Genomic DNA, 18,255 nt, shown 5'->3' on the forward strand with positions numbered 1-18,255 from the left:
TGCATAATGGTGGTTTTTTGAATCACAAAAGTTTTTAATTTTGATGAAAGCAATTTTATCTATTTGGTTGTTGTTCACTTGTGCTTGTGGTGCCCTATTTCTGAACATATAGCCTAATCCAAGGCCATGCAGAGTTGTGTCTATATTTTTCTCAAGAGTTCATAGTTTTAGTGCTTATGTTTGGTCTTGATCTGTTTTGAGTTCATCTTTGTATATGGTGTTCGATAGGGGTGTGCAACCATCTTTTTGCGTGTGGATATCCACTTTCCCAAACCATTTGTTGCAAAGAACTTATCTTCCCAGTTGAATTGTTTTTGCATCCTTGTCGAGAATTAACTGACTGTAAATGTCAAGGTTTAATTCTCATTTCCAGTTACATTATTTGAGTGATGCCAGTTTCCCATTGTTCCGATTTACCACAGTTTTGTAGTGCGTTTTGTGTGAATCCTCCAAGTTTGCTCCCCCCCCCCCGCCCTTCAAGATTTTTTTTGCTAGTGTAGGTCCCAATAATTCCCAGATGACTATTAGGTTTATCTTCTCAAAATTTCTGGAGGGAATATTTTGGGGGTTTTGGGAATGGAACCCAGGGGCATTCCACCTCCAAGCTACCCTCCCGGCTCTATTTTTTTATTCTTTATTTTGAAACAGGGTCTCACTGAGTTGCAAAGGGCCTCACTGAGTAGCTGAGGCCATTCGCAGACCGTGATCCTCCTGTCTCAGCCTCCCGAATGCTGGGGATTACAAGTGTGTGCCGCCACACCTGGCTCCTGGAAGGAATATGATAGAGTTTTGCTAGGGATTGTGTTAGATCAGTAGGTCCGTTTGGGGAATGTTATCTTCACAATAAATACGTCTTCTGATTCAGGAGCATGAGCTGTCTGTCCTTCCACTCATTCAGATCTTCTTTATTATCTTTTAACCAACATTTAATTATTTAGAAATAGTTATAATTGTTTAAAGTCTTTAAATCCGTTCTTCTTCTCAACTTCCTCAAGGAAAGTTTTGTTTTTGTTTTCAGTACCTAAGAATGAACCCGAGGCTCTGTGCATGTTAGGAAACACTCTACCACTGAGCCACATCCTCAGCCCCTTTTTCATCTCATTTTGAAACAGCATCTATCAAATAGTCTGGGCTGGCCTTAAACTTGTGATCCTCCTGTCTCAGCCTCTCAATTAGCCGATATCATAGGTGTGTGTGCTGCCCCCACCCCCTTTTTTTAGATGGAGTCTCCTTAGGTGGGCCAGACTGGCCTTGAACTCCCAAACTCAAGTGATCTTCCTGCCTCAGCTTCTCAAGTAGTTACAGCTACACATGTTCTACCATGCCCAGCTTATTGGATATTTTTTCAACCTATGTATGGAGTGTATTTTTCTGTTCCCTTTGCATGTCTTTTAATTGCTTTTAAGAACCGGACATTTTGCCGGGCGTGGTGGCGCACGCTTGTAATCCCCGTGCTTGGGAGGCGGAGACAGGAGGATCGTGCAGGTTCGAAGCCAGCCGCGCTGGCGTAAGAGACCCTGTTTCAAAAATATAAAATAGGTCTGGGAGTGTAGCCCAGAGGTAGAAGGGCTTCCAGGAACCCCAGAACCACCAAAAAAAAAAAAAAAAACCAAAAAAAACTGGACATTTTAAATCATAGAAAGTGGAAGTGCAAATTGATTTTTTCCCCTGATACCTCCCTTCTCCAGAGTTTGCGTTTTTGTTATTGCTGCTGCTAATATTCAGTTTTTTCTTTTGGTACTAGGGATTGACCCCAGGGGCATTCTACCTCTGAGCTACACCTCTAGCCCTTTTAATCTGAAACAAGGTCTTGCTAAGTTGCTGAGAATTTTGCTAAATTTCTGAGGCTGACCTCATACCTGAAGTCGTCCCATCTCAATTTCCCAGGTACTGGGATTACAGGTGTACACCACGACTGACTTTCCTGAACTAATTCTGGAAAGTCCCTATTTTTTTTTTTTATTATTGTATATGGCCACCAAACTCTCTGTTCAGTTATCTTAGTGGTCACTAATGATCATACGGAAAGTTCTTTAAATACTTTGAACCAGTCCATCTCCCTGGTGTGGTATGTGCAGCATGTGGATGGGTGTTGAGGAATGCACTCAATGTACTTCCAGTCTAAGATTCTGGTCTAGTCTTCACTTTCTGCTCACACAGTCACATGATTAGCCAGGGATGAGAGATGGGAGTCTTCTCATATCTTTACTGGCCATATTTATAGCCCCACACGTGCACACAGCTTCCTTCTATCTCCGGACTACACTCCCAGACCTATTTTATATTTTAATTTGGAAACAGGGTCTCTTAAGCCAGAGAGGCTGGCTTCGAACCTGCGTGATCCTCCTGTCTCCGCCTCCCGAGCGCGAGCCGCGGGGATAACAAGCCTGCGCCACCACGCCCGGCGACATTCTTTAAGGTTTTGACCAGTCAACTTGTGTCACTGGGTCAGGCAGATGCAACATTAGATGATTGCTACTGATAATTTCCCACCAACTGGGGATAGGTCTATTTGCACCGAGGGATATCTGGCTCATCAAATAAAAGGCAAGCTCTGAAAATGGTGCCTTTTTAGGGTGCTGCATGACAAGTTAAAGAGTGCCAGTTCTCTGGGGATATAGCTTTTGGGGGAGCTCCACGCCTGTTTTGCCCCTTCCAGAAGCATAATTACACAGAAGTGAAACTGCTAGTTTTCAGGGCTGTTATAGAGGTTGAGAAAGAAATATGAGACTAGGGCAAGTGAAAAGTGCCACAAAACTCATTGGTCTTGCTCAGATTCAGCCATATTTTCCTTTTTATGGCGCTGGGGATTGAACTCAGCGGCATTCTACCTCTGAGCAATACCCCAAGCTCCATTTTATTTTTTATTTTGAAACAGGGTCTTGCTAAGTTTCTGAGGCTGGCTTCAAAGCCGCAATCCTCCTGTCTCAATCTCTCAAATACTGGAACTATGGGCGTGTACCACCACACCCAGTTACCATTTTTCTTTAATATATCTACTCGTGTTGTTGCAAACCTTTTGCTAATTTTAAGGTTCTGAAGAAGTTCATCTTGACACTTTTTTTTTTTTGCCAGCATTCTGGTTACTTTTCATTCTGAAAGCAAGTCTCTTCATTATCTTTGTTTTAAATATAATTGACTTAATTTTAAATTGGTCTAATTTAATTTTTAATAATAGCCATGCATAACAACGGCCATGAAAAGTCCCCGAAGACCTAACAACTGACTTTCTCAAGCTGGTACCAGCCTGCTCCGGTATCCTACTGACAACTCCCCCCACCAATGCTCCATTTGGTCCAGCTGAACTCTGCAAACTTTTATTCTGTTTGCTGGGTGCCAGATCTGCATGGGTGCAGCTCATCCCATTCTAGACTGACTCCATATTCTTCAGTATGCAGACCTCTCAGCCAGGGCTTCCTGGCAGGACATGCGCCACCAGTAGGGTCTTCCAAGGGATGGCTTGGCATGAAGGGAAAACTTGGAAAAGGCTGGACACGTGTGAGAACAGCTAACCACACAGAAACACTGAAAGATGACATGTCTAATTGTTGAGATCTAATTCCGAATTGTGCCAGAGGGTGTTTTCCAACTCCAGGGTGAATCTTCACAAAGCCAGCCAGTTTTTGTTTGTTTTATAAACTCTCTCACTGGAAGTCTTCAAGGGAAGTACTAGGCAAAGTGATAAATGGTGAGGTTGGTGGTAGGGTGAAGGTTTCCTTTAGACCCCGTCTGAGGAATGTGCACCTTAACCCCTGCCCTATGCAGGGGGAGAAAAAATTGCTGTATTTTTTCCTTCAACTTCTGGGCTTGCTCACATAACAAAACCTGCTTTGTGATTGTAGAATGACGTGTTGTTGGGGTACACCCTAATTATGATTAACTATCATGAGGATTATGAGGCAGGGCCTTCATTCTGCCCGGTGCTGCTGTAAACAGTCAGGTCTCTTCCCGGGACATAGAGTGAGTGTTCTCCAGCTTCCTTGAATACAAAACCTGGAGCTTCCTGATAGAAGTAAAAGCACAAGAGAGTGATTGTGCCTCTTTTCAAGACCTTTGCCTTCCTTCTCTTTCCCAAAGAGAAATCAGCAGAAAGCTGCAGACCTTTTAACTCAGCGTGTTACATGCCAGCTATTTGTTTCTTTTCGTGTTCAGTGACTTGCCTCGATCATTCAACAGATGTTCCCTGAGAATCAATCGCCTGCGTGTCCAGCTCTGGGTTGGCACTACTGACAGCTGATATTTAACATGGATACATGGGGAGTCTGGAGAACTGGGGAGGCTCCTTTGTTGCCGATTGGTAAAGTCCTATCTGATAGGATTCATATCAGTTCAAGTGTAACCTATACCCCAAGCACTTTTCCATGTTACAAATGCCTGAAAAGTTTTTTCTTTATTCTTTCTGCAGGACTAGTTTTGGCCTCACCTGGGCGCTACTCCTTCTTGGCATCTATGACCAGCACCTAGCAGCATTCCTTTGGAGGACACCTCCTTCAAGCCAAGCCCTGCGCCAGCTCCAGGGGACCCCCAGTTAAATCAGATACAGTTGCTGTCCTCAGGGAGCTTAGAGTCACAGAAGCAATTAAACATGGCAGGGGCAATGGCAGTCCTTCTAAGACCAGGCAGGGCACTAGGAGATGCCAATAATTGGTCCCTGGATTTGGCCAGGAGCCTTCCTCCATGAAGTCATGCTTCAGGTGTGTCTTGACAGATGAAAGAAAGAGTATCTGCCAGGTGGACAAGAGGGGACAGGAAAGGCTCTCTTGGCAGAGGGAGTAGTTTGAGCTCAGGAGCTGAGTCAGTGGGTGAGGAAGGTAAAGGCATGCTGTCCTTGTTAAGTTGAAATAAAGAGCCCATAGCTAGCCAGTGGTGATGGCACATGCCTGAATCCTAGTACCTGGGAGGCTAAGACAGGAGAATCGCAGGTTCAAAACCAGTCTCAGCAACTTAGTTGAGCAACTGAAACCTAATGAGACCCTCTTTCAAATACAAAATATAAAATAAAATAATAAGGGCTGGTGGTGTAGCTCAGAGAGAGAATGCCCTTGGGTTCAATTCTCAGTGGCCCCCGTCCCCAAAGCCCAAAGCTCATTGAGGGCTGATAGGATGTGTATGTCAACCTAAGGAGAAAATCCTAAAACAGCTCTGACAAGCAAAAGAGGCAGAAGAGAAAAAATACCTACCTATCTTGGGTGTTGTAAAAGACAGAAAAGTCAGGATGAATTATGGATGGATTTTTATGGTCTTCTTTATATTTTCCTGTATTTCTAAATTTAAAATAATTGTCGGTATTACCTGCTGCCCACGCACTCCTCCGTCTGCAGGGGGCGCACCAGCCATCACCTAGCTTCCTCCAGGGTGGGAGGCGGGGCCTCAGGGGCCGATGTGGACTGACGATTGGCTGGCCGTACTGTCTGTCACGGCGTCCCGCCCCCGCACTACGTCACATGACGCAGCCCATCATGGCGGCGGGAGCGCGGCTCCCCGGGCCCGCGGCTCCGCAGAGCTGCTGCCGTTGCTGCTGTTGAGAGGTGGCGGCGGCGGCGGCGCGGGCGGCACGGGAGGGCGGGAAGGATGGTTTTGCGGCGGTTGGGGCGGCGGGTGCGGACCAGGAGCCGGGCTGAGGTTTGGCCGAAGCAACGAGTGCCCGGGAGCAGCCGGCGCGGGTGTCTCTGAGGCAGCGGAGGGAGGCAGGATCGACTGGAGGACGGACGGACGCACGGAAGGCGACCGGAGAGCCGGCCCCCCGGGGCCGCGCCGTGGGCGAGATGCCGGGGCCGCCGGCGTTCCTGCTGCTAGTGCTGCTCCTGGCTGCCGGCAGTGCCCGGGCTGCGCCACTTCCGCAAACAGGTGCAGGTGAGCGGGCCCGGGCGCCGACTCCGCTGCGGGGCCGCTGCGGCGGGGGCGGCGGCGGGCCGCTGGGTCTGGCCTCGGTGCCGAGGAATCGGAGGGCCTGCCGAGGGCAGGATCCCGCGGACGCGAGCGATGAGGGAGATTCCTGCCGCAGGGGCGTGGGAGGGGGTGGGGGCGAGGCGGTGCCGCGGGGGCTGGGGACGCGGCGGGCGAGGTGGCCGCGACCGACCCCTCCCCGCCTGGCTGCGGCACCGCCTCTGGACCTGTTGCCTAAAGGTCCTCAGCTTATACTTAACACCTGGCAAGGGTACAGTTCCCTTTCCAGATGTCACCTGCCTCTTGTGCATTGCTCACATCTTATAATAAGAACCGTTTCTTTGCTCTCATCCTACTTAAATGCAAATGGCTTGTCTAGCTGAAAGGAGTTTCCTTCGCTCCTTGCAACTTGTTCTGGAGTTGTAAATTGATTTTAGACGGTGTGCTTTTTATTCGGGATGAGTCTCTGGCGATGAGAAGGAAGCAACGATAAATATTTCTATTTTAGGAAGCCAGTGGTTCGAGTAGCAGCTTTTGAATAACTATTGACAAACTGGCCTAAGGGCAATTGAAGTTTCTGTTTTAGCTAAGACTGTGTGATTTTCTTTTTTCTTGTTTTTCTCCGTCCATATTTTCTCCATGTCGTTTTCATGTGAGACTTATTATCCTAAATAAAACTTCAACCCACTTCAAGTTGGGCAGCTCTTTCTTTCTTTCTTTTTTTGAAGGAGCAAAAATTCTAGGCTAATTTGCCATTATTGTCTGCTCCTTATCTTTGCAGCGGGGAGAAATTAAAAATTTCACGGATTTGTAGAATTTTAGGGTTGAAAGAAACCTTCCAAGAAAATTTAGTCTGATTTCTTCATCTTGCAGTTGAAGGTATTGGGACCCTGGTGGTCAAGTGACCTACACAAGGTGACAAAGCTAAATTGTTGGAGCCACAAACCCAGGTCCTGGATTCCTCCCTGGTGTGATTCTCTCCCCCCCCCTCCCCATTTCACCTTAAGTCTTGTACCTGTTAATGGAATGCTCCTGAGGTCAAAAGTTATTTTAGAATTATGTTAATTAGGTGCAGAATGTGGAAGTACTGCCTCCAGTAAGGACCCATTTTTCAAACAAATCTACAATGAAATTGCTTCCAGAGATATATCAGGTTATGCCATTGAGTGCCCTTTAGTTGTGTGTAATGTAGCACTGAATTTCTGTCATTCCTTTAGATTAAATCTTTGTAGGGTGAATTCTGTGTTCTGATCCTTTAGATAACAGTGAGTTATTGTCAGAAGTGTATAAACAGCCCAGGTACCAGCTCCAGAAAGGACCTAAGGGAGATTATATGGAAAGATATTAATGTTGATATTTAAGAATATTGAAATTGAAATTCAAAGTTAGCACTAGAGTAGGATAGTGGATAAAAAATATTAATGTCAAGGAAATTCAAGAAGCTTCCAGAAGACTCTGTACTTAACCAAATATAAGAAAAAAAAATTTTTTTTGAAGTACTGGGACTCGAACTCAGGAGCCTTCTACATCTGAGCTACAACCTCAGCCCTTTTTATTTTAAAACAGGGTCTTGCTAAGTTATCATACACTAACCTGCAATCTTCCTACTTCCTGTGTCCCAAGTACATACAGATATGGTGGTGGAGGGTTGTCTCACCATCCAAATGGAGTTTTTTTTTTTTTTCCCCCTGTATTGGGAATGGAACCGGGAGCATTCTACCTCTGAGCTATACCTCCAGCCCTATTTTTTATTCTTTATTTTGAAACAGAGTCTCACTGAGTTGCAAAGGCCCTCACTAAATAGCTGAAGCTCTCCATGAACTGTTATCTTTCTGTCTCAGCCTCCCAAATGGTGGATTACAAGCATGCACCACCACACCCAGCCCAAAAGAGGTTATTAATCCTGTAACCAGGATAGATTCTTGGTCAAGATATTAGATCAAGAAGAATAAAGAAACCTTTTAGCTAATCCTGATTAGTGAGCCCACTGGTTAAGAAAAAAGAATCTCTTTTGGACATATATATATATATATATATATATATATAGTAGCTAAAAGAACAGTTTGGGGTTGAAAATATAACTCAAGCTTCTGATGACTTAGGAACCTGTACTGCAAACCAAGATAGGGCTAGCCTTTTTCAACTAATGCTAAACCCATTGCATAGGGTCTTTTGCCTTCTTGGTCTTATTCTTTCATACTATTTATGGTGCCTTGGAGAAAGCATGGTTATCACAGATAGGTTGAAAAAAATACTTGAGTTTTAGTCATTGCCAGCCTATTTGCATGGGAAACAAATGAGACAGTTAACTAAAATCCAGCTTTTAAATTGAAGTTGATTTATCCAAAGTGTTTTCATCATCCAGAATCATTTCTAGGTTTTGAAGTTGAAAAGGAGTTTACTCATTGAATTGTAATAAAGCTGGGTAATATAAAAGGCCAGAAAGCATTTCTTGGTTAAACTTTATTTTAGGCCTCTTCTTGGCTGTAGGATGCTCTTAAACCCCAAGTCCAGGAGCCTTTCTTCCTGAAACTCCAAATTTCTGTTGCAAGGGCCTTTATTGTTATGTAGATTGAGGCTCTAGTCCCACTAGGGAGCTTACATAAAGGGAGAAAGTCCACTGTTTTCACACACTGTTAAGTAACCTAACAAGGATTTACAGTTGAGTTTTTTTTTTTTTTTCTCTCCAGTTTGCTGTTATCAGATTATTCCCTTAGAAAATATTTAGGTGCCTTTTTTAAGAGCCTTAGTATTTCCGTCATAAATTGGGATTCAAAATAAAGAAAGATGGTTGTATATGTGAAAGCATTCCTGGGAACCAACACTTTCTTATATTAGGATAGTGGTTAGACAGGGAAGCCCACTTCTATTGTTCTGCAGCATATTAGGTCACAGAGTACAGAGGAAGCGTTTAGCAGTTCCAGATAAAGGCCCTCACGGAAGCCTATGAAGCCGGTGGGACTCAGCCACTGATTAAATGCAGCTTGTGAAATCAGGGCTCTCATTTTAGATTAAACAAACAGACTTGTCTCTTGAAAAATATGACTAAAGGAAGTGCTTTCTAAAGTGTGAATTTTTGGGTGATTATTTTAACAGTTTTTGAGAAATAAAAATGATCTCCAACCTGCTTTCCATGCAAAGTCTTTCAGAATTTATAGCTAAAAGGTTTGAAATTGGATTTAGGTTGGGATTGCTATAATTGCTTTTACTTGGTGATATTTTTTGTGTTACTAAATGTACTCATCTGCACAGTAATAGGAAGTCTGTCCAGTTTTGTAGCCGATCAGCATTGAAGTTACCAATTTCCTACTGTTATGCTGATATCATTGTGCAGACTGTTCATGAAATTTTCTTGAAATTTGGAGAATCCTTGGGCCCTCTCTGTTCCCTGTGGGCTGTGTCACTTAGATAACAATTGTACATATAATAAAAAAGACTTTGTCATGTAAACAAGGATGTCCAAGGTTCTGAAAGAGTTAAGCAAATAAATTCTTTAAAAAAGTCTTTGTAGCTGGGCGTGGTGGCGTACATTTGTAATCCCAGCATTTGGGAGGCCGAGACCAGGAGGTTCCTGGTGTGCGGACAGCCTCAGCTACTTAGGCTCTTTGCAACTCAGTAAGACCCTGTTTCAAAATAAAGAATAAAACTGGGCGTGGTGGTGCACGCTTGTAATCCCTGGGTTTGGGAGGCTGAGACAGGAGGATCGGGCAGGTTCGAAGCCAGCCTCGCTGATTTAAGAGACCCTCTTTCCAAATAAAATATAAAATAGGTCTGGAAGTGTAGCCTGGCATCCCCAGTACCACCACCACCAAAAAAAAAAAAAAAAAAAAAAAAGAATAAAGAATAAAAAATAGGTCTGGGGGTGTGGCTTGGAGATAGAATACCCCTGGGTTCCATCCCCAGTACTGGGGGAAAAAAAAAGTCTTTGTAGCTGGATATAGAAAAGGATCTAAATTTTTAGTGCAGTTCAGAGTAAAATTCATGAACCAATCATAGGAGGAACATGATGTCCTAGAAAGAACTTGGGCTATAGACCTGGGTATCAGGTCTTCCCCTCTCACTTCACTAGCTAGACATTATTATGTATTTGGTAATGTAAATTTCTTAATTGCTTCAAATTTCTTTGTAAATTGGGTGCATTATAGGATTTACAAATGGCAAATGGTATGGTTTCAGAGATGAAGCTATTGTTGTGGAATGCCTAGAATTTACTGGATTTGACAAGTCTTTGTTGCTCACAGTAACTTGCTATATTTATATTGCTATATGATGGACACCCTATAGGAAGAGATAAATCTGGTTGATTTAGGTTTGCTATATAGACTAGTATTTTGACTTTTTGAAATTCATAATATTGAGCTATGCTAGAAATTTTTAGAACGATCTAGATTAGTCTCATTTTATATAATAAACCTTTTTTTTTTTTTTTGGTGGTAATGGGGTTCCTGGAAGCCCTTCTACCTCCAGGCTACACTCCCAGACCTTTTTTTTTTAAATTTGGAAACAGGGTCTCTTAAGCCAGTGCGGCTGGCTTCGTACCTTCATGATCCTTCTGTCCTCTGCCTCCCAAGTGCAGGGATTACAAGCGTGAGCCACCTCGCCCGGCAAGTAAACCTGTTTTTAAGTTTCAAAATGTCTAAAGCTTCTGCAAGTGAATGATTTCTGGTTTATTTTACATAAAGGAACTACAAGGAACCTGTTTCCTTGATCCCAAATATACTTGCATATTTGCATAAAGCATCCCCAAAGGCAGCATGGTTAATCCAGGTTGTGGAGGAATCAGCTCAGGGCTGATGTTTTCCTTTGGAAAATATCCTTTGGGAAGATGACTCTTTCTCTTTCTCTCTCTCTCTCTCTCTCTCTCTCTCTCTCTCTCTCTCTCTTTTAAAATTTTATATATTTGCTGTGCTTTATTCTTCAAAAATTTTATTTGCTACTCAAATGTAAGGAAAGGAATATTAGAGAGAGGAGAAGCTGGACCAATATTCCTGTTCTGGAACAGGCTGACACGTTTATTGATGTTTAGATTCCATACTCAGCTTTTCTCTGAGTCTTCATAGGAAGATACTGTTTTAAGAGAAAGCTAGGGAAATATGGTAAAATCAGTGTGTCAGCGGAGCAAAAATATTGAAGTGATGTATTTTTAAAATTGTGGCAAGTGACTAACTTGGAATCATGCCTTGGCATTACAGTTATTCACCAAAGAAAACAGGCATATCAGAAAAATAACCTCAGTATTTTAAAAATGTTTTCTTGGCAAAGGTTGCACAGTGCAGCAATCCCAAATCTCATTTGATTTTATTATGATTCAAGTGGGAAAAGTGAGAGCTGTTGATGCCAAATGTTTCAGGTGCCCGAAGCCTGACAGTGGGTGAGTGCCTCTTACTCTCCCGTGCCCTGTGTGGATCTGGCCGCACCTTCTCCCCCACCTACCAAAGAGGATATGTATTCCTTTGCCTTCCTAGCTCTGGGGTGGAGGAGAAGGGTGGGGTGGCAACCTGACATTTTATTTATTTTGATAATTTTGTATTTTGTCTTTTAACATTTTAAAAGACATTTTAAAAGGGCTTGAGGTACCATCAAGTCAAATAGATGGGCTAGGACCATTTGCTGTGGCCACAGTAGCCCTGGCTCGCTACGTTTGACCCCAATTTGGTCAAGGGAAGTCATGGTGTCTGCACATCTCTTTTAGTTTGTCTTATTCCTGCCTCTACTCTCAACCTTTCATGACACTTTCTTTGTTGTTGTTGTACTGGTTGAACCTGGGGCATTCTGTCTCTGAGCTCCACTCCAGCCCTTCTTTATTAGCTCCCAACAAGGTCTCACTAAGTTAGTGAGGGCCTCATTAAGTTGCACTAAATCCTCCTGTCTCAGCCTTTTTTTTTTTGTGTGTGTGTGTGTGTGTGTGTGTGTGTGTGTGGATCTGAGGATGGAACCTGGGGCATTCGACCTCTGAGCTACACCCCCTGCCCAATTTTTTATTCTTTAATTTGAAACAGGGTCTCACTAAGTTGTGGAGTCTCACTAAATAGCTGAGGCTGTCGGTGATCCTCCAGTCTCAGCCTCCCGAATGCTGGGATTACAAGTGTGCGCCACCACGCCCGGCTGTCTCAGCCTTACAAGTTCTGGGATTACAGGTGTGAGCCACCATGCTTGACTCCACAACACTTTCATAAAAGCTGAATTGACCTACTTAAAGCTTGCAGAAGCTGGGTGTGGTGGCACGTGCTTGTAATCCCAGCAGTTGGGAGGCTGAAACAGGAGAATTGGGGTTCTCAGATGGTCTCAGCTACTTAGTGAGACTCTGTTTCAAAATAAAAGTAAAAAAAAATAGGGCTTGGGGGTGTAGCTTGGAGGTAGAATTCCCTTGTATTCCATCTACAGTGCTGCAAAACAAACAAACAAGCTTACAGAATATTCTGTGCAAATTCCCATCTTCCAGCTCTGCACATTCTCTTTATGTTTGCACATTCCCGTCTTTTCTTCTCCAAATAATATTGTCTCTTTATCCTTTTTTGTTTTTTACTTTTTTATTTTTATTTTTATGGTGATACTGGGGTTCCTGGAGACCCTCCTACCTCTGGGCTACATTCCCAGACCTATTTTATATTTTTATTTGGAAACAGGGTCTCTTAAGGCAGTGAGCCTGGCTTCAAACCTGCGCGATCCTTCTGTCTCTGCCTCCCAAGTGCAGGGATTGATTACAAGCGTGCGCCACCATGCCTGGCTTGTTTTTTAAATTCTTTACAGACTCAGCTTCCTACTGAGCTGTCTGTCCAGGCCCACTTCTTAGGGACAGCTACCCCAATGAACTCTGGGTGTGCCTTTGGGACAATATGTTTCATGGTGTGCTGGATGAAAACATTACCACTTGGGTTATTTTTTTTTGTTTTTAGTTCAGCCTTTAAAAATTTCAATTTTATAACTCTTTAAGGTATAGAATATATTGGTACACAAATATATCTTAGTGGTTTGCACATAAATAAATTTAGATGAAATAGAAATAGAGAAAACGTGCTGATTGGCTGGGTAATCAAAAGGGTTTGGATTTGTGGTACTGATCTACCACCTGCAGTCCTTTCTCTTTACCTGGATTGCAAGGACCATATCTTTTACCATTGGCATCCTAGTGTTTGTACGGTGTATTACAGGTTGTAGACGCCCTAGTCAGAGTTTGTTCATTATTTATTTTGGTACTGAGGATTGAACCCAGAGCAGTCTATTTCTGAGCTACATCCCCAATGCTTTTACTTTTTGTTTTGAAACAGGGTCTCAGTAGGTTGCTGAGAGTCGTGCTAAGTTGCTAATGCTGTCCTCAAACCTATGGTCCTCCTGTCTCAAGTTTCCCAAGTACTGGGAATACAGCTGTGCACCATCACACCTAGCTCAGCCAGTTTGTGAGAATGATGAAGATGGTACCAGAAAACTTCATTTTGCCAAAGCAGTGCTACAGCATGCAGCATGTAAGAGGAGATGGTGAAGCTGGCTGATGAGGATTGCAGATTCATGGCCAGCCTCAGCAACTTAATGAAAAGACCCTGTTTCCAAATAAAAAATAAAATAGGCTGGGGTGTAGATCAGAGGTAGAATGCTCATGGGTTCAATCCCCAGTGCCCCTTCCCCCACACACGGTGAAGGCTAGATTCTCCTGTGGACTTGACTTTATCCTGTCCTTCACCTAGAATTGAGGTCATTTTCACCTAGAACCTAGTTTATATATATAGTTTTGTTTGTGGGAGGAGTACTGGGGATTGAACCCAAGGGAAGTCTACCTCCAAGCTACACGCACAGTTTTTTATTTGGAAATGGGGTCTCAGCAAGTTGCCAAGAGCCTCACTAAGTTGCTGAGGCTAGCTTCAAACTTGTGACCCCAAGTACTGTGATGCCTGGCTTATCTTCTTTGTAATATAATAAAATTTGTGATGTTTCTTTTTATGTGCTTTTAGAATAATTTTATTACTCATATATTTGGGGGGTACTGGGGACTGAACCCAGGGACATTTCTACCTCTGAGCTACACTCTAGTTTCTTTTCTTTTCTTTTTTTAATTTTGAAACAGGGTCTCATTAAAGTTGCAAAGGCCCTTACTAAGTTGCCAAGGCTGTCCACAAACCTGTGGTCCTTTTGTCTCAGCCCTCCAAGTACTGTGATTATAGATGTGTACCACAACCCCAGCTAGAGCAATTTTAGATTTACAGAAAAGTTGTAAAGACAGTATGGAAAGTTTCAGCATATCTCTTCCCCAGTTTTCGCTGTTGTTAATATCTTACATTAGTGTAGTACATTTGTCACAACTAAGTAATCAGTATCGGTATGTTGTTATTAAAGCCAGGAGTGGTGGCACACACCTAGAATACCACAACTTGGAATTCCCAGTACTGAGACAGGAGGATCACAGGTTCAAGGATAGCCTCAGAATTTAACTAGACCCTCAGCAATTCAGTAAGGCCCTGTTTCAAAATAAAAGGGAGTATAGAAAAGGTAAAGCTCATACTAAAGTATTTTTCTCATGTTCATTTTCTTCCAGGATACCACATTACATTTAGTTGTCATATCTCCTTGGGGTCTCCCAGTCTGTTTCTTGTTTTTGATGACTTTGACAGTTTTGAGTCAAACTGATAGGGTTTTCTAGACTATCCCTTTAATGAGGCTTCTTTGGTGTTTTTCCTCAAGACTACATGGGTGTTAAGTGTTTGGGGAGGATGATCACAGATAAAATGCCATTCTCATCATATAACAAGGTATTACAAATCAAGGGTGCTGTGTACTCTCAACATAACTTGTCACTGATCACCTGGCTGAGGTGGTGTCTTTCAGCTTTTCCCACTAGTTACTTTCTCCTCTCTATACTCTTATGTGTGCACAGTCTACACTTGCATGGTGAATTATATACATCACTGCCTGGGAGGGAATATCTGTAGAAATTATTTGAAGTGTTTCTGTATACAAAAATGTGATCATTCTCCCCATTTCCTCTCTCCCTCTCCTCCCCTCTCGTACTGGGGATTGAACCCAGGGACAGTCTATCTCCAGTTATAACCCCAGCTCCTTTTTTTTTTTTATTTTTGGTGGTACTGGATGTGGAACCCAGAGGCTTTCTACCTCCGGACTACACTCCCATACCTTTTTTATATTTTATTTGGAAACAGGGTCTCAGTTGCTGAAAGCCTCACTAAGTAGCTGAGGCTGGCTTCGAACCCGTGTGATCCTCCCGTCTCAGCCTTCAAACGCAGAGATTACAAGCGTGCGCCACCATGTCCGGCTCTCCCTTTTTTTAAAATATATTTTGAAGTAGGATCTCACTAAGTTGTCAAGGCTGGCCTTGAACCTGCAACCCTCCTGTCTAAGTCTCCCAATACTGGAATTACAGGCACCATGTTACTTATTTTGTTGCTGCAGTTGTACCTGCTTTGGTCATTGGAAACTCTCATTTGGCCTCTATGTGTTCACCCATCCCCCCCTTTTTGTAATAGTACTTGCTTACTTTCTGATATTATAAGGAGCTATACGTTCATCTTGTCTATTCCTTGCTCCATCCCTAGAATGAACCATTTCTCCAAGAAGCTCTGTTTTCATTGATTGGGAATGAGAGCAGAAGCCAAGATAGGGGTTCTTGATTTGCTCAGTGCTCCTGGGATCCTTGTAATGGGGTTTGGTTCTCTGCTTCCATTATCTAATCTTTGGTGTTGAGGGGAAGAGCAGTTTTGAAGGGATAGAGGCAGGTTGTAAGGACTCTAGTGTCCATGTTTTCTCCCTGGCACTTAAACACCATCATAAATATTCTTAAATACCATGTTTTTGTTGATCTTATCTTTCATTTTGAACAATAGATGAATGAAATATAGATTTGAATTACCCTATTCAAGAGGAGCCTAATTTCTAAGAATGCGAGGGAAACCTCTTTGGCCTAACCATTTCATAAGAGGATTATTTTAAGGTGTCTTTCAGCAATGGAAAGGAATTGTAGGCAACTCATTAGTTGGTCAGATTTAGATAAAATGTCCAAAGGCAAGACTTTGGAATGTCACAGGGGCTGTATACTTGCTTTATCTGGTTCCAGAGCTTTCCTTTTTCTTTTTGTACTCAAAAGTAGAGAAAGTAGTATATTGAGTCCTCATGTCCCCTTTATTCAGGATCAACAGTTTTAAATTTACCGTCAATCTTGTTTCATGTCTACCCTTCCCACTGCCAGGACCCTTTTGTTTTGGTGTAAATCCTAGTCCCAGATTGGTTCAGCTCTAACTGCTTCAGGAAAGAGTAAGAAATGTTTGTATAAAACAGGATTGCTAAACCGGGCGTGGTGATGCACACTTGTAATCCCTGCGCTTGGGAGGTGGAGACAGGAGGATCATGCAGGTTTGAAGCCAGCTGGCGTTAAGAGACCCTGTTTCCAAATTTCAAAAAAAGTATAAAGTAGGTCTGGGAGTGTAGCCCGGAGGTAGAAGGGCTTCCAGGAACCCCAGTACCACACACACACACACTAATAATAATAATAAATAAAACAGGATTGGTTATATCAGGATCACCTACCTGTGTATAGAAATGCAGGTATTGGCCAGGCATGGTGGTGCATGCTTGTAATCTCAGCATTTGGGAGGCCGAGACAGGAGAATCGCAGTTTGTAGACAGCCTCAGCTACTTAGTGAGACCTTCTACAACTTAGTGAGACCCTGTTTCCATAAAGAATAAATAGTGCTGGGGGTGTAGCTTGGAGGTAGAATGCCCCTGGGTTCCATTCCCGGTACCACCCCCCCCCAAAAAAAAAAAAAGAGAGAGAGAGAGAGAGAGAGAGAGAGAGAGAGAGAGAGAGATATGCCAGTAGTGTAGTATTGTGTGTGTATGCCTTAAACTGACAGCGTGAATCAGAATTCTAGAGGTGGCCTGGAAACTTGCACTTACAATACTTTTCTGGTTCTTTCTGCTTCCACCTCTTAACCCTATGCAACACAGATATTTTATCTTCTAGATACAAAATCATATAATTGATTTAGTAGAAATATGCTGATCTGATGAGGTAATAATGTAACTAATAATGTAACTAATAATGTAACTAATGAGGTTTAAAGAAGAAAAAAAAATTTTTAAATTCATGCTAGCACCTGAGATCTGAAGAGAGCAGATCCTGAGTGCTGACCATGGTGCATGGATACTGTTCTGCAGAGCCTTCAAAGAGCAGAGATGTGCATCACAGAGGAAGCAAGGCTGCAGGGCAGAGCCGCCACACCTCCAAGTTAGTTACTTAGCTTCTTTCCTTCATTCCTTTTGCTCTGGAAGTTGATATAAATAACAGCCTCTGTACTGTTTACAACTATCCTGTGTTAATAACCGGTAAAAACTGGGAGCTGGGAGCTTGGCAGTCAGATGCTGGCACCATGGACTGAAAACCTCCTGGCTTAGAAGGTCAGGCGTCAGTCCCCTGTAGCTTTGGTCAGGGTGGCAGTTCACTGGCAGGACAGTTCAGTTAGCAGGTGTAGCACAGAGATGTTCTTAACTCCCCAGGTGATAGGTATGCACAGTACAGCCCGAGAACCCCCAGCTCTTCATCTGTGCAATAATTTGCAAGTCTTTAATTTTTTCAGTATGCTGCTAACATCTTGCTTTAAAAAGTTTATTTTTCTGCCATGTGTGGTGGCACTTGCCTATCATCCCAGTATTTGGGAGTCAGAAACACAAGAGTCTCAGGTTTAACAATAACCCCAGCAACTTAGCAAGACTCTCAGCAACCTCTTAAAGCATAAAAAAGGCTGAGATGTAGATCAGAGGTCAAAGCCCCTGGGTGGTCCAATCTCCAGAAAACAAACAAACTCACACACACACAGTTTATTTTTCTCAGCTGATTTTGATATAGCCTAGGATTTGTGGCCTATTTCATTTTTTTCAATAGGTGTTTCTTGTTTTAGCTAGTTCTATTTTAATATACTTGCTGTAGATGTTTTGATATGTACAAATTGTTCTTACAATGAGCTAAAGAATCTGGGTGTGGTGGTGCACGCTTTTAGCCCCAGTACTTGGGAGATTGAGACAGGAGGATCATGTGGACAGCTACTTAGTGAGGCCCTGCACAGCTAGTGAGACCTTGTTTCAGAAAAAGAATAAAAAATAGGACTGGGGGTGAAGCTCACAGGTAGAATGCCCCTGGGATGCCCCTGGGTTCAACACCCAGTACTGCAAAAAGAAAAAAAGAAGAAAAGAAAAGAAAAAAGAAAGAAAGAAAAGAGCTAAAGACAGTAAAATGTTTATCAATGAAACGGTTACATTAAGATGTATAAGAACATCATAAACTCATACAAGTATGTACTTTTTAAACAACATGTATACCTTGAGTTGGAGGGTTTATTTATAAGCATCTGTGTAGTGATTTTTGAGAAA

General features: G+C 42.9%; 1 protein-coding gene across 1 annotated transcript in view; it reads left to right on the forward strand.

The window, feature by feature from the left end:
- Positions 1-5,765: 5,765 nt before the first annotated feature.
- Positions 5,766-18,255, forward strand: part of LMTK2 (lemur tyrosine kinase 2) — a gene marked incomplete at both ends in the record, with an annotated part of 113,229 nt that continues 100,739 nt past the window's right edge. Inside the window, one exon of the mRNA XM_080704443.1 lies at positions 5,766-5,853. Coding sequence (XP_080560569.1) covers positions 5,766-5,853 — 88 coding nt within the window. The remainder of the gene's footprint in view (positions 5,854-18,255) is intronic.

The sequence above is a fragment of the Muscardinus avellanarius genome, assembly GCF_963383645.1.
Source record: "Muscardinus avellanarius genome assembly, chromosome: 10".
NCBI lineage: Eukaryota > Metazoa > Chordata > Mammalia > Rodentia > Gliridae > Muscardinus > Muscardinus avellanarius.